Here is a 16,017-nt window from a genome sequence, read left to right as displayed (position 1 = left end):
GTTATAATGCCTATTCCGTCCACAAACTATCCTTTGATTTGAATTTAATCACACCAGATGAACCTGTATTTAATAACGATAACTCAGACCACCACCACCACCACCATCTCTCTCTCTCTCTCTCTCTCTCTCTCTCTCTCTCTCTCTCTCTCTCTCTCTCTCTCTCTCTCTCTCTCTCTCTCTCTCTCTCTCTCTCTCCCCATTCCCTCTCCAGAAACAAACCCTCACCCGTAGAAATGTGTGTTAAATGTATGTACATATGTATTTATGTATGTGTATATATTTATATATATATGCATCAATGAATATATGTAAACATGTGTATTAAAAAACTAAAAAAAAAATAAAATAAAAAATAAGACACTGACCTTCCCCGCCAGTGATGCCAAACATCATGAGAATCAACACAGGTATCCACACCCTTCGCAACATCATCATCGTCGTCGTTGTCGTCGTCATCATCGTCGTTGTCGTCCTTGTCCTTGCTCCAGCCATCATCATCTGCATTTCTGCTCTTATTCCCTCACTCTGGACAGACTCCCACTTTTTCTCTCTCCTCGCAGTCTTATTTATAATGTATTTCTTGGTTATTTTTTCTTTCTATTTTCCTGTCCTTATGGTACCTTTTCTGTCCTATTTCTGGTCCTTTTTCTGTCTTCTTTTTAGTATTTTTACCTGCTTTTTCTGTATTTTTCTAAACTTGTCATAAACTTGACGCTGACACAATTCTTGACTGAAGTACCAGCGGCGTCAGTTTTTTTTTCTCACGTGCGTTCACCGGTTTCGTTTGTCAAAGAAGTATGTCCCAATCACTTGTTATTCTTCGAGAAAGCTGCATTGCTTTGCGTCGACTGAAAGGCTTATTTTGTCTCAAAAGTCATGGACGATTATCCATACTGTCGATCCGGTGTCCAAGTTAGCCGAAACCGGTAATTCACGAGACAACTTCGGCGTTACGAACTGTTCTTGTTGAACGAATAGACTGGAATTGCGCTAGTATCTAGTTAGGGAAATGATTATATTCAGGTCACATAGAGTGTCACCACTGAAAAGTAACGGAATCTTATTCAAACAAGCGAAACGACTCCCTTTCACAAAACGTACGCCACAAAGTAGTCTAACACTGAAACTGGTGAAATTCGTGTCTCGGTCAAACGCCAACACAAGTAAGTTCGTGTCCGTGCGTCGAGTCATCGGGGATCCAGAGAACTGCGAACAGAGCTGTATGCAAAACTTCTCAGGTCAGTAAAAACGCGCTTGCCAATGTTAGAGTAAAGCTCCGCACAGAATTGTATTGATCCACACACAGTCTTGATTTCCGTGGCTCTCACTTGATGAGCAAATCCAGCTGATTTTCGACCAAAAAGAAACACAGTTCGATGACGATTTTAACATCGAACAGCTGGAAAAAAAACCACACACACTTCCAAGTTCAGCGACGTTATTGATAAGAACTCACTTCCAAAAGTTACTGTTCCGAAGCCTGACAACTTCAGAAGTTCACAAACTTTTATCAAGAGAAGTTCAGCCACTGGATGGCTTCTGTTCTGTGACGAAGCTGATTAATCCAACACAATCTAATCCACTCCGTTTGTGGAAGAAGAAGAATGAGAAACCGTGAAAAAAATCACCGGACACACAGCAAATTTGTCACCCAATCGAAAACACAGCATGGGTAAGTCAGTTCAAGCCATGGTAAATTCCCAGACAGGCATGTATCACTGTATAATATTATCCACTACCGTGACTGCAGGGATGTGTCACACTCTCTCTCGCAGACAGAGGGGGTGTGCCTCCGAGTGAAGCGAACCCTCCAGGGGGGGCGAGGGAGGAGAGGGGTGCGTACGTCGCTGACAACAAAAATCCCCACTGCGTTCCCTAACTTTTTCTATCAGAGCGTTCGCGCGCGTGTCTTCTCCTGTTCGTTACTGCGTACGTGCCGCAGCGTGGAATATGCTAGCCAGAGCGCGTGCAGGGGCAAAAAGTGAGGAACGGATGCGAGCAAACTGAGCGAGAGCACGCGCGCCGGCGACGGAAAGTTTAATCAGCCAATCAGAAGCGAGAGCGGTCTTCAGTGCGACGTGGAGCCAAGACTAGACTGTCGAGTGTGGGTCGTTTGCTGAGCACTGAATGGTAAAGTGGTGGAGTGTGTGTGTGTATGGAGGGGGGAGGGAGGGGGGGGGAGAGAAATGTTGCTTGATATTCTAGAAGTGTGCGAACTTTGAGGGGAAGCATTTATCAACCTGGCTTGCACAGGCGTGAAATGGTATTACACTAACAGCCGGCTTCGCGATAGTAGATGATGATGATGATGATGATGATGATGTATTAATGTATAGCTTCCCATTCAGTCCTTGCTGCAGTCGAAAGTCAAGTTTTGAATTCTGTCTGATAAGGACTGACTCCTTGTCTCTGTGAACTGTGACAAACCCTGACTGCAGCTTGGAAAATTACATTGTATTTCCTGTACCCAAAGTCACTATTATTCTCTTACCATTTACTTGGAGGAGACAGTTTCAGTACAATGCGGAATACGGAAAGTTTATTGGAATTGGCCTAAGGACCCTGTTCATGGGCGTACAAGAATCTGCTATTGCCTCGATAACCAACTTTGAAAGTGCAGCTCATTTTGTAAGACAGCGCGTTTTAAAACTTGCGGTAGTGGTTTTCTTGCTTAAAAATGACTGATTGTCAATATTAGCTTATTGTTTGCATCAGCAAACGAAGCTATCCCAGGCATATTTTAATGAACAGTAGCAGCCAGCTAATCTCAAGTCTCAAGTCATGGCGGACTCACACGCACACACACATACACACACACACACTCACACACACACACACATTGACACACACACACACACACACACACACACACACACACACACACACACTGACCGTGCAAAATGACTGACGCACGCACGCGGCGGCACTCTGTGACTGACGAACACACAGTGACACATGTATAGTATACTGACACACACACACCACGACACTGGGACACACACACACACATCATACACACACACACACACACACACACACACACACACACACACACACACACACACACACACACACATGATATTTAGAATGCGTTGTTCATGAATGTAGGCAACCAACGGAAATCCCATGTAAATGGTATTGTCATCATTTTCACGAGTTTTCATTCACAAGCACCTGGTAAATAAATCTCATGTTCCCCGGGGAATAAATCCCCGGTTACCATAGTTGCAGGAAGCCCTATTACATGGATAATCAAAAGCAAACCCAATAGAAACGCTCGAGGATTCTTCGGCTCTTTTCATTGGCGTTTCCCCAGACCTAAACAGACGACAAGACACTGCTTTGCAAAGTTCCAAAAACCAACTGGCAAACTGGCAAAAGTAAACAAAAAAACAAAACTACTTCAATAAATTCGTCACAAACAAATGAAACCTACCGATATGTCATGTCTTCTTACAAAGTCATGGAGTGCGTGTATCTTTGTGTGAGAAACACGAACGTCAAGTTCAAGTCAAACCAATTGACCCCTGAGATGACACACACATTTTGACCCGTGCACAAGACGTTGTATCGATAAACGAAGCACAAATAAGAAATAATGATAAAAGCAAAGAAAATAGCAACAAGATATGCAAACATCTCACAAAGCCGAGCAAGCAGATTGACAGGTCTAATGAAAAACAAAGAGGTACTGAGTCGGAAACAAGATCGCGATTCTTTCCTTCGCTGCACGACGCAAATCTTCTGTGACCTTTGACTCAACGTAGCTTCCACATTCGATTACTAAGCTTAATACTCACAACTGAAAGCCGAGGGAGTGGAATACCGAGATGAACAAACAGAACTGTGCATCCTCAAACCTGACATATTCATCCCAACATTTTATGAACTCTAAAATACAGAAAGTTGCTTTCACACGCCAGCTTTGATTGCCAGTGGTTATCCGCACGGAACTCGTGTGGTTATCAGCACGGAACCCGTGTTTCAAAGCATGGCTCCCTGTGTTGATTGTTATCTTATTTTCTCACTACCAAAATGATGACAAAAACGATGTTTGGTGGTTTGTTGTCAGACCAGCTTTTTTTGTCGGTCCTCGGGGGGCATATCGACTTTTGTTTCATATTTATTGACCGCGGCCTTCGGCCTTGGTCAATAAATATGAAACAAAAGACGATATGCTCCCCCTCGGACGACAAAAAAGCTGGTCTGTCAACAACCCATCAAACATCTTATATTGTCATCATTTTCACGAGTTTTCATTCACAAACACCTGGGAAATAAATCTCATGTTCCCCATGCAATAAATCGAGGTGGTGATTGGGTTTGAGCTTTCAGGTGAAACGTGGATTGTCAAAGTAAAAGCCAATCAGGCTGATTGTTTGATGTGTGGAACCATCGCGGCTTTGGATTTGTGTTTCCGAGGACAACGATTGTAAGCATTCACTCTCAAAGACCCAATCAATGTTGATAATTACCGCGGCGACTCATGGTCAATTTGCAACTTATCTCTGTAATCGCAAAATCCACAACGAAAAGTCATAAACACTTAAAAAGAAAAGAAATATGCTCAACACTTACTGAACTCACACGTATGATCGCAGCTCTGTACATTTTCAGACTGGAAGAAAAGCGTCAACAAGCTACGTTTGACGTCACATACAAGGTTGACGTGTTATCTCGAGCTACTGTGACGATGCTTTGTGGCCCGGAGTTGGATTCTAAAAATTCGTCTCCCTGTGGGTTATTGTGCATTTTGTTGCACAACCAAAATGATGACAAAAACGATGTTTGGTGGCTTGTCGTCAGACCAGCATTTTGTTGTTGGTCCTCGGGGAGCATATCGCCTTTTGTCTCATATTTATCAACCGCGGCCTTCGGCCTTGGTCGATAAAGATGAAACAAAAGACAATAATTTTATGGTCCCCTTGGACCAACAAAAAAGCTGGTCTGTCAACAAGCCACCAAACATCTTATAATGTACGTCACACTCGCGACCTCCACTGCAACATATCACTTGGCTCATTTTGACTGGTCCCGTCTTTGGCAATAGATTAAATTGGTCAATTTGTCTCGCTGCTGGGGTCATGGATAATTACACCCCCGGTATAGGGGTGTGTATAGGTTTCACTCGATGTGTTTGTTTGTTTGTGTGTTTGTTTGTGTGTTTGTGTGTTTGTGTTCGCAAGTAGATCTCAAGAATGAACGGACCGATCGTCACCAAACTTGGTGAACAGGTTCTATACATTCCTGAGACGGTCCTTACAAAAATTGGGACCAGTCAAACACACGGTTAGGGAGTTATTGGTGGATTAAAATTATCCAAGGACTTATAGAGGCACACCCCCGTTGGTCAAAGGGAAAAACCATTCTCACTGCCACCAACTGAGAAGGTTATTTCCCTTTGACGGGGGTGTTTTTCCTATCGGAGGAATTTCTTGTTTATCTTATTTTGTGTGCACAGCAAGGAAGACGAGCCTGCATTATATTGTTGGTTTGTGTTCTCTGTGATTAAGCTCATTTTGAGGTTTTCGCTGGAAGCATGTGGTGCTAGATTGTTACCTTTCTTATTGTGTTGATCCAGCATTATACTCTGCATGACGTGAAGGTGCCTGCATGCACATCTGAAATCACTCCACATCAGGAATGAAGTTCTGGTTGGTTCATTCTTAATGCTTTTAATTCTTAATGCTTTTAATTCTTAATGCTTTTGTACACATGCATGTATCTTTCTTTTGGAACATTTTTCTTGCAATTTTTTCTTCACTGCTTGTGTTAGTGTTTGCACTGCAGGTACTTGCGCTTGAGCAGCATGCAGGTCCTGCGTCTGCATGATTCTGAGGCACATTCATTGGCATTCAATGTTATATTGCTTTAATGATTGCATTATTCTGTCATTATTTCTTTAAGTTTGTTATTAATCTGGTGTTTAACAATTACAAAATTAGATTCAGGATGCACTATTCAATTGCAAATGGTGCATGTCTACATGTGGACTTTGCACTCAGTCGGCTGTTTAATGTTTTGTTTATCACTATAATCAGTCTGGTCGTTTTTGTCAAAAGCGCTTCTTAGACTTTGGAACATATAACCATTATGGGGTTCAATCTGCCTGAACCCTCACTGTTTAGTGCTCTGACCTTTTGTTGAACGCTACGTTCAGCTTTGCTTGACAGACCAGTAGGCAGCAGTGATGTTGTTTATAATACACATCTATTTTGTTTTCACTGTTATTGGAGTTCTGTTTCCCATGGCGGTTAGTGGTTTTGGCAGTGTTAGATACTTTGTTTCTTGGGTCGCAGTTTTTCTATTGTAAAATATATGGGGTCTCTATATCGCAGTGGAACTCCCCCAAACAATTTTTAGTGTTTTGCAAGACCCCCAAATTTGTATGTCTTTCTCTTTTTAAGATCTTGATTGTTAATTTTTTAATTTTTTTTATTTCAATTTTTTCAGGCGAAGTTGACAAAAATAAAAATGAATAAGTACAGAATGTATGATATGATTAGACACAATAACATACATTGGCAGAGTAATTATACACAATATAAAATGTAAAACATGAAAATATTATTGGTTAAATAAATTGTTATACATTGCCCATTTTAGAGTAAAATTATGTTCCCTCATTTCAATTTGATGTACATATCGGTCAACTTTATATTGGTAATTAATATAATTACAAAATGCCAAAAGGCGTGGTTTACATTTATTGAAACGACATGTGTACATAAAATATTTGGCATGTAGCAACAAGATTGATTGTTAATTTTGTTTGTTCACAACATCTGTAAATTTATCTATGTTTTTAGACTCCTTCCTTTTCCTTTTTTTTTAGACCTTGATTTTGTATTCAGATATTTTGTAAACAACCTCTGTAAATGTACCTGCATTTTAAGACTTCTAGGTTTCAATTCTTGTTTAAGGTTCTTGATCAAAATCCTCAGAAAAAGTGTTTGTTGTCCTTAAAGGTGATATATGTGGATGAATTATGGGTCAAAATCATGGCACCTGAGAGAATAAGACACATTGACACGAATAAACAACTTTCATCCTTAGGTATGATTTATGGTTCGGAATTAGTCTCGGTCAACTTTTGTACGTTACTAGTCTTACGAGTGAATAGTTGTTAAGGATTTGGTCGAGAACAAAACAGAGAATAACGGCATCGATGCTGAATCGATCTCATAATATAATGTATATGACCCCCGTGGGCTCTCGAGAAAAGACATATGACACAAGACATAAGATAATTTATTGTCCATACAATTTAAACAATGGATGGAAAAGTTTGGTTAGTCTACTCTTAAACAACCACAGTATTTACACGAGCGAGCAGACAAAGGTCGCGACTGTGTCGCGCCCGAGAGCACCAACCACTATCACTATAATAGTATATAGTCTTACGATGTCAGACTGACTTTTGCATCAAAATGATGCTGACACTCATGACTGAAGTGCAGACTGCACGAGTGTCTCCGGAAAACACGCAAGAAGTATTATTTCCGCCAATACTCTACCGACAGTCGAAGACAGTACATGTTACAGCGGAAGATATTCACAAAGGGAATTTCCGTCATGCAACTGTTACTAATAATTATTACTGAACTGGTCTTTCTCAGTGTTGGAGGAAGACAGCGTAAACTGTGATATAATTATTTTTGATTGCACGTAAAAATTGCAGAACACACTGAAAAAGATGTACCACTGCGATACGGTCCCGGATAGCGTAAACTGTGATATAATTATTTTTGATTGCACGTAAAAATTGCAGAACACACTGAAAAAGATGTACCACTGCGATACGGTCCCGGATAGCGCATATAGGCTGTGGGGACGATAACACAGAAACAAAACAAAATAACAACACAACACAACAACAATCAACCAACCTCTTCTATGAACTGCTGATTATTTGTGATTGCGGTTGAACCTGCCCTGGCGACCACCTCTTAATAGCGTTCACCTGCTTATTGCGACCACCCTCCAAAGAAACCCCAACGACGTTCTTTCTTAAATAATTCAACTTTCCATTACGAGCACCAGAGGAACTGTTTGAAACAGTGATTATGACTGTGTGTATGGTTGTTATACCCATTTTCATTATATATGAATGAGCTCTGAGCTTTCCTGGGGATTCATGATTTACAATACCGATACATGCAGTAGTGGGGACTTTAAGAGTAATGTTGTCCTGCGTAAAGAGTTACCGTAAAGATTTAAGGCCTTATTTTGAAATTATAATATATTCCATTAAACATTATTTTCAAAATAAGGCCTTATATCTTAAAGGCCTTACTTTTGGGATGTTTGACCCTTTGTGCCAAGGATACCGTGATTCTGTGCTTATCGTGGCTTATCTTATTGTGTCTGCAATATCAATAATATTTAAGAAGAAGAAAAGAGAAAAAGGCGGATTTTTAATGAAAACACGACTGGTCTGAAAATTACTTATTTATCGAAAGCTTTATGTCAATTAAGAAAAGCTAATAGCGTTCAGTTTTGTTGTTGAACTAGCTGCCTTTTTTGTTTGGTTGTTTGTTTGTGCTCTGGTTTGTTGTCGTTTCGTTCACCATGTAAATCAAGAACTATGGAAACTGTATGTATACATTATTGGACGGACTAAAATCTCATTTTCAGTTCCTTCTGACGTTAGAACTAAAGTATCAGGTAGCAGCAATCACAATGACTACTATCTGAAGTAAAAATCTATAATATTCACAGAGTCTCTCCCATACAGGCTGAATTACGGTCGAAGTTTATCTCTTCATTTCAACACAGTCTGCTCACTCTCCCCTCTCTCGTCAGGTGAACGGAACAAAGGGTTTTGCGCGTGCTTGTCTAAACCACGATTGGTCCTTTGTCTTGATTCAATGCAGTTGATTGGTTGGCCGGGGTCGGAGCAGGGGAGGTCACTTGCTCCCGCTGCCAAAGGGAGGTCACTCCCCGGGCACCTGTCATTGCCAAGAACGGTAACCGCAATCAAGAAAATTGGCGAGACGAACTTGGTTAGGTGAAGGCGCTTTGTAGTAAGTGTCGCAATTAATTCATCAGAGTTTCTGGTGGTTTCAATGACGAAGTGAAGGACAAAATAGAATACGTTAACAAATATTTTGATTTTTGTTGAGAATTCTGCAGTTAGTGAGAAAGTCGGTAAGTTAGTTAGATAGTTATTTATTTAGTTAGTTAAAGGCTACCATATTCGTAGCGTTCATTAATTAATTCATAATTGTTTACATGTGCCAATAATGTTATAAAACTGTACTTAAGGGGATATAATAACGATTGGCTGTAGCTTTCGAACACAGAAAAAAATATTTCAGTATTGCAAAGTGTCGAATGTAAACAGAACAGTCTCAAAGTGAAAGTGGATGTTTTCCGGAAATTGCGCAGGCGGAAATATACGATCTCTCACAGCACATATTCGCAAGAATAAGGCCACAGGCTTCAGCTGACAAGCTACAAGTGCATCTACTTTTCTAATAGGCTTATGTACTCACGTGTCCAGCAAAACTTTGGCGAGTTCAGTATCCCCTTTGTACTTGGTTCTCAATTTGAAGCGATGGGCCTCTGACGAAAACAATCTTTCTTTCAGCGTGACCCAGCGCTGGTGCTGCGTGGTGATGAAGCAAGGAGTCCACTTTCTCTTCTCAGCAGATTTAGTGGCCTTGACAGCTTTAGACGGGTTTACTTCTATCTTGTTTGCCATTGTACGCAACCGCGCTTTGACTGTCTCCGACGCCATCTTTTGTTTACGAAACGTCACGAAGTGACGTCAACTGTCTAAAAATAGCCCCAGTCCTGGAGAACTGTTGCTAAACAATGCAATAAAGAATTAATGATTTCTCGTAATTGGTAAGGACTTCAAACCTAAAACTTTGCAGGAAGCTTAATTTATACATCCCCGCAACGATGGGAAAAGCCCTGGAAGTAATTAAACTAATTAAATAGGACTATATATGTCAGCCTTTAATCAGTTAGTTACTTATTTACCTAGTTCGTTAGTTCGTTCGTTCGTTCGTTTGTATGCCAGACGTTGGCCCGTAGATTCCCTAGTTCACTAGTTCATTCGTTCGTTCGTTCGTTCATTGCGAAATTAGTTGGTTAGATAGTGAGTACGTTGTTATGTAGGTAGATGAGAGGTTATCAGTTGTCTATATAGGGATTATAATGTAAGTGAGGGTGTCAACATTAGACAAAGAAAGGCAACAGTTGCCCAAGTTGTATGTGACACAATCGGTGTCGTAACGTTGTGTTGTGTCACAACTAAACCTTCTAAACACATACCTTGATTGGTTGTTTTTTTATTCTCAGCTTTATGAATACAAGGAAACACGCATTGAATAATGTGCTTACTCCCTCACTCATCAACTCATTCACTCCCTCACTCACTCACTCACTTACCCACTCACTCACCCACTCATCCACTCATTCACTCACCCACTCACTCGCTCATCCACTCAATCACTCATTCACTCACCCACTCTCTCACTCACTCGCTCATCCACTCAATCACTCACCCACTCGCCCATTCACTCACCCACTTACTCACTCGCTCATCCACTCAATCACTCCCTCACTCACTCGCTCATCCACTCACCCACTCACTCACTCACTCATCCACTCACTCACTCACGCACTCACTCACTCACTCATCCAATCAATCAATCACTCAATCAATCACTCACTCAATCAATCAATCAATCAATCAATCAATCAGTCAGTCAATCGATACAAACCGCATGACATCAGAGTAGCGAAAGTACCCGTATTTGACTGTTTCGTACTTTACGACCGAACAGGCCTCGACACCTATCAGGGACATTCATCTGGTGATATGATATATTTCGGACAGTTGAAAGTTGAGACAGCAGAATTGGACTGTCAGTGTCCAGAAGTCAACCGGTCATGGACAGACGGACAAATAAAACGGATAAACCTCTTGCAATAAAACTAACTTCCAATGAAAAAAACTACCTTTCACAGCAAAATGATGTCAAAGAATGAAAAAGAAACTTTACACAGTTGAGAGTTGAGACAGAACAATTGGGCTTTCGTCATCCCGAAGTCAGCCGGTCATGGTCAGATCTAAATGAAACGAAAAAACCTTTTGCAATAACAGCACTAAAGGAAAGTACCCTCCCTCAGTTCACAGCGAAATTATGTCAAAGAATGAAAAGGAAACTAATCTTGAACTTTTAAACTCTCCCTGTCCTTAGTTGTCAAGCACAAAAAGTTCGCTGTTCCTTCTTTGAGAACAATTCTTTTTTTCATCCTAAGACGGCCGCGATTCTTGCCAGCCGACCTTCCCTTCCTTCCTCTGGGCGCGCGGTGCATGACGGGTGGTCACGTGACATGATGGATAGAGCGACAGCTCTGCAGAAAGAACACTTCGTTATTTTGTCAGAGCGTTACAATCTAAGCAGCGTCTCTCGGGCTCTCCCTCTCTCCCGCAACAAGTGATTGCCTGGGGTCCAGAGGGGGCATTGCTGGATTTCTGTTTTCAACTTTCTATTTTTCTTTTCTTTTTTTCTTTTTTCGTTTCCTTTTTCTTTTCCCCCCTCTCGTCCTTTTGTTGAGCATTTTCGTTTTGTATTTTGGGCTAGGGAGCCGAGCATAGAGATTTGTCAACAAAAAAAAATCCAGCCAATCGTGTGCAACATTGTGATTGATTTCATATGCACGTGGGGCACCCTGGGAGCAAAATCCGAAAAAGGATAGAATGCACTACATTCGCTAATGTAGATTGATTTATTTCTGTTCGAACTTTGTTCTCTTAACCCCTTATATTTTGACGTCAGGCATAAGCAGCATAGAAAGGTATCACATGGCAAAGGCGTCTGTAAACTGTTTTAGAAATACAGTACTACGATTTTTGATTGATGTGGTTGTTGATGTGAATGTCGCTCTTGTTTTTGTAAATCAACTAGATTTCAGACAGGCAAGAAACGTATAAAATGTTAGCTGAGTTATCAACTCGGTATTTGAAGGCAAATGTAGGGACGGTCTTATCCCATGTAAAAGACTGGCTAGATCTAAGGTTGTGAGCCGAACTCTTTTTACGAGTGTAACCGTGTGGCGATTTCATGTACTGTTGTCCCTCTCTTTTACTCCCTGTTTATTATCTTCCCCTGACCCAAGTTGTGTCTCCCGCTAGGATTATTGTGTGTTGTAGCTAATTGTAGGTGTGTAGGGAGGCTGGTTTCTTATTGGTTGATTGTTTGAACGGGTGCGCGCGTGAGTCAGAATAATAGCGTGGGCTAGAAGAGTACCCGGTGTGATTTCGAAGTGTGAAGACGTGTCAGTGTGCGTATCTTGGATTGTGATGTTTTAGTTGTAGTTGAACGATGTTTGTGTTTCTGTAATAATCAATGCAAGTAGTGTAGTTTGGGCCATTATAACTGTATTTTGGCGAAGGAGTGATTCGAGGATTGTTTAGAGACTTTGTGTGTGTGTTCAGTTGAACAAACTTTTTAGAGATGGGTTTATATCAGCGAAGTGACTTTCGACCGGGATCGTAATTCAAGTTCCGACGAGTTGTGTGCGGCTGTATATTAAGGAAGGAACTACACTGCTTTCTGGTGTACGTTAAATAAAAGTCACGTTATCGCAACCTCTGTCTTGGCGTCTCATTTATGCTTCCTGGCCTATTTCCCCCCTTTCCACTCCACCCTATCGCACGAGGCAGAGTGTGTCTTTCATTGTGTGAACAACAAACAAACAAACAAACAAACAATGTCACAACTTCTCAAGTACTCTAGATGACAAGCACCACATTGGCCACGTTAACCGAATGATTTCCTGAAGAGGTTTGCAGGGGCAATAACTCGATATTTTCCCCTTCAACGAATATTAGGGTTATCGTTTTTTATTGGACAAGCAAAAGGCTATTTCTATTTTTCGGGTTCAGTAAGTTTGGAGGAAAAGGCTCGGGCCCTCTTAAACCACTTACACTCTCACCCTCTCGCCATTTTCTCCTCAAGAGGGGAGACAACTCGTTTGAACTGGCGGTCTCAGGGGAGATAAGCCAACACTTGTTCAGAACCTTGTTGAATTTGTCCATCGATTGGCGCGACGGTGGCTTGAATAGCGCGCTGATCGCGACCACTGAAACTGACAGGCACGCGGCGGCGTTCTCTCACGCGCACACAAAGAGCGCGTGCTAGTGAAATGGACACGAGCAGACAAGTCTTGCTGTTCTTTTCAACTCCCGCTGTTCTTGTTCGGGGACTTTCGATCTTTTTTTGGCAAGCAATATACTCCGGGGTTATTTTTTGAGTTGTGTGTGGGTATGACACGTTTCTTATCTCTTTTTTGTTTCTGTCTCTCTTTTTTTGTGTGGGTATAAAACGGTTCTTCTCTTTTTTTTTTCTCTGTATTTTTCTCTCTTTCTTTTTGTGTGTGTGCGTTGGAATCGAAACAATTTTGTTTTGAGAGAGAGGGGCGGAATGATAGGGAGAATAAAATGTTGGGACATTAGTTTTGGCTGCTAAAAGGTCACAAGAGCGTGGGGATCGGGGTTAATCTGAAATGTACGACATCTTTGTGTCACATAAATACGCCTGTTTTTTATGCTTGGAAGGAAGTCTGTGAAATTGTTACTTGGAGACAAGTAGTAACACGTGTATGTTGCACACAATCGTGACGCGAACTGCTGTGGCGTTTTGTGGGATCTTGGCTCTGGGATATGCGTACGTGACCTTCATGTCACATGTGTGAAAAAGAAGTTCTGATCTTGAAAAAAAAGAGAACGTATCCGTCTCCTCCTCCTCCACCCCCTCCTCCTCCTCCTCCTCATCATCATCATCATAGTCGTCATTTTCGTCGTCGTTCTCCTGCTGCTACTGCTGTTGCTGCTCCTTCTCCTCTTCCTCCTCCTCCTCCTCCTCCTCCTCCTCCTCCTCCTCCTCATCGTCATCGTCATCATCATCATCATCATCATCATCATCATCATCATCATCATCATCATCATCATCATCATCATCATCATCATCATCATCATCATCATCTCTATCCATCGACTGAGCCAGTAATCGGTGACACCCGAGGACATACGAAGCAGAAACTCTCATCCTCAAGGCTGTTAGGCGGCCGTCGACAGAAATCATGCAGGAAAGCTCAACATCGTCCACTCCTTGACGTTGTCCGGCTAGCACTTGCGTTGTCCCTCGCGTCTTCGTCCTTCTTGGGCAGTGCCTTGCGTCATGGTTTGGAAAGCGTTTCATGCCTCATGACGTGACTAAGTATAAACCACGCCAGCTTCGGTCGCCTGACGGTTGTGAGGAGAGGTTTTGGCGGACTCAAGCGGTTTCTGACCAATCTCTGCACATAGTCCTTTCATGTTTTGTGCTCTCTGTATGAGGTACGAAGCAATTTCTTCCTAGCGCTTGGTTTGGAATGCCTGAATTCGTCTTTTGTAGTCAGCCGTAGAGCAAAATGAGGACAACTAGAAATCTGAAGAGCTTGGATTTCGATTGGAATCTAGCGTTGCTGTTCTATACCATGTTCAGTCTAGCAGTCGTTGCTGTGGCTGTGGCAATCTGGATGCGGATTTCCATGAAGGTGCTATCGTTGAAATAGGCCACTTTTTCACTGAGGGGTATTGGTAGTTGGTATGTATTATTGCCCTTGGTGTTGATGTTGACACTGGTGGTTTCTTGCTGTTCGCCGTGACCGTGGAACTTCAGTAAACTGACTTCCATACAATATTATATACACTGACTATTGCAACGAGCATTGTCTAGATGGATTCATCAAAACAAAATCATACGCTTGACAGAAAGCAGGCAAGGTGTTAAATTTTGGTATGCGTCCAAGTGGAGGGATGGCTTTATCATCAATAAAAGCATGGACATATATGAGATGGTGGTTCGAATCATTTATACGGGGAGAACCGTGTCTTTAAACTAGCAAGGATTGAATCCTGGAATACATACGAGTAGGGCAAAGAAGGGCGGTGCAATGCTTCACGTTTGTCACATTCAGCGGGTGTGTTGTGTTATACCGACGACACCGTATTATTATCAGCTGTGTCAAGTTCGTAATATCCACGTTGTTAGACATAAAGACAGCGTGGGGTTGCGTGTTGAAACTGACGATGAATGTCCGTTTGTTAAAACTGACGATCGATGAATGTCCGTTTGTTGAAACTGACGATGAATGTCCGTTTGTTGCAACTGACGATGAATGTCCGTTTGTTGAAACTGACGATGAATGTCCGTTTGTTGCAACTGACGATGAATGTCCGTTTGTTGCAACTGACGATGAATGTCCGTTTATTGCAACTGACGATAAATGTCCGTTTGTTGAAACTGACGATGAATGTCCGTTTGTTGAAGCTGACGATGAATGTCCGTTTGTTGAAACTGACGATGAAGTGTCTGTTTTGCTGTTGATGTCTGTTGCTTCCGAGTGCAGTTGCATCTGTCTGGACATAAGTGCCCAGTGTGTGTGTGTGTGTGTGTGTGTGTGTGTGTGTGTGTGTGTGTGTGTGTGTGTGAGAGAGAGTGTGTGTGTGTGTGTATGTGTGTGTGTGTGAGAGAGTGTGTGTGTGTGTGTGCGCGCTCGCGCGCGCGCGTGTGTGTACGTGTGCGCGCGCGTGTGTGTGTGTGTGTGTGTGTGTGTGTGTGTGTGTGTGTGTGTGTGTATGCTTGCGAGGGGTACATGCGTGCACGCGTACGTTTTTCTCAGTGAAATTCACCTTGTATCAACAACAACAAAATAATAAAGAGAAAAAAAAGCTTTATCCAAGGGCTGACGCAAGTAGAACCAAGACTGAACAAGTCGCGTAAGGCGAAAATACAATATTTAGTCAAGTAGCTGTCGAACTCACAGAATGAAACTGAACGCAATGCCATTTTTCAGCAAGACCGTATACTCGTAGCATCGTCAGTCCACCGCTCACGGCAAAGGCAGTGAAATTGACAAGAAGAGCGGGGTAGTAGTTGCGCTAAGAAGGATAGCACGCTTTTCTGTACCTCTCTTTGTTTTAACTTTCTGAGCGTGTTTTTAATCCAA

General features: G+C 42.0%; 1 protein-coding gene across 1 annotated transcript in view; it reads right to left on the bottom strand.

Annotated features, from left to right (window-relative positions):
* LOC138948016 (limbic system-associated membrane protein-like) overlaps positions 1-1,893 on the bottom strand; it is a gene marked incomplete in the record, with an annotated part of 123,302 nt that extends 121,409 nt beyond the window's left edge. The window contains 1 exon segment of the mRNA XM_070319543.1: positions 369-1,893. Within this exon segment, the coding sequence (XP_070175644.1) occupies positions 369-507 (139 nt within the window).
* Between the last annotated feature and the right edge of the window lie 14,124 nt (positions 1,894-16,017).

This window comes from Littorina saxatilis, linkage group LG15, assembly GCF_037325665.1.
Source record: "Littorina saxatilis isolate snail1 linkage group LG15, US_GU_Lsax_2.0, whole genome shotgun sequence".
NCBI classification, from domain to species: Eukaryota; Metazoa; Mollusca; class Gastropoda; order Littorinimorpha; family Littorinidae; genus Littorina; species Littorina saxatilis.
Note: the sequence above shows the minus strand (reverse complement) of the source record. Positions and strands in the feature narration are given on the sequence as shown.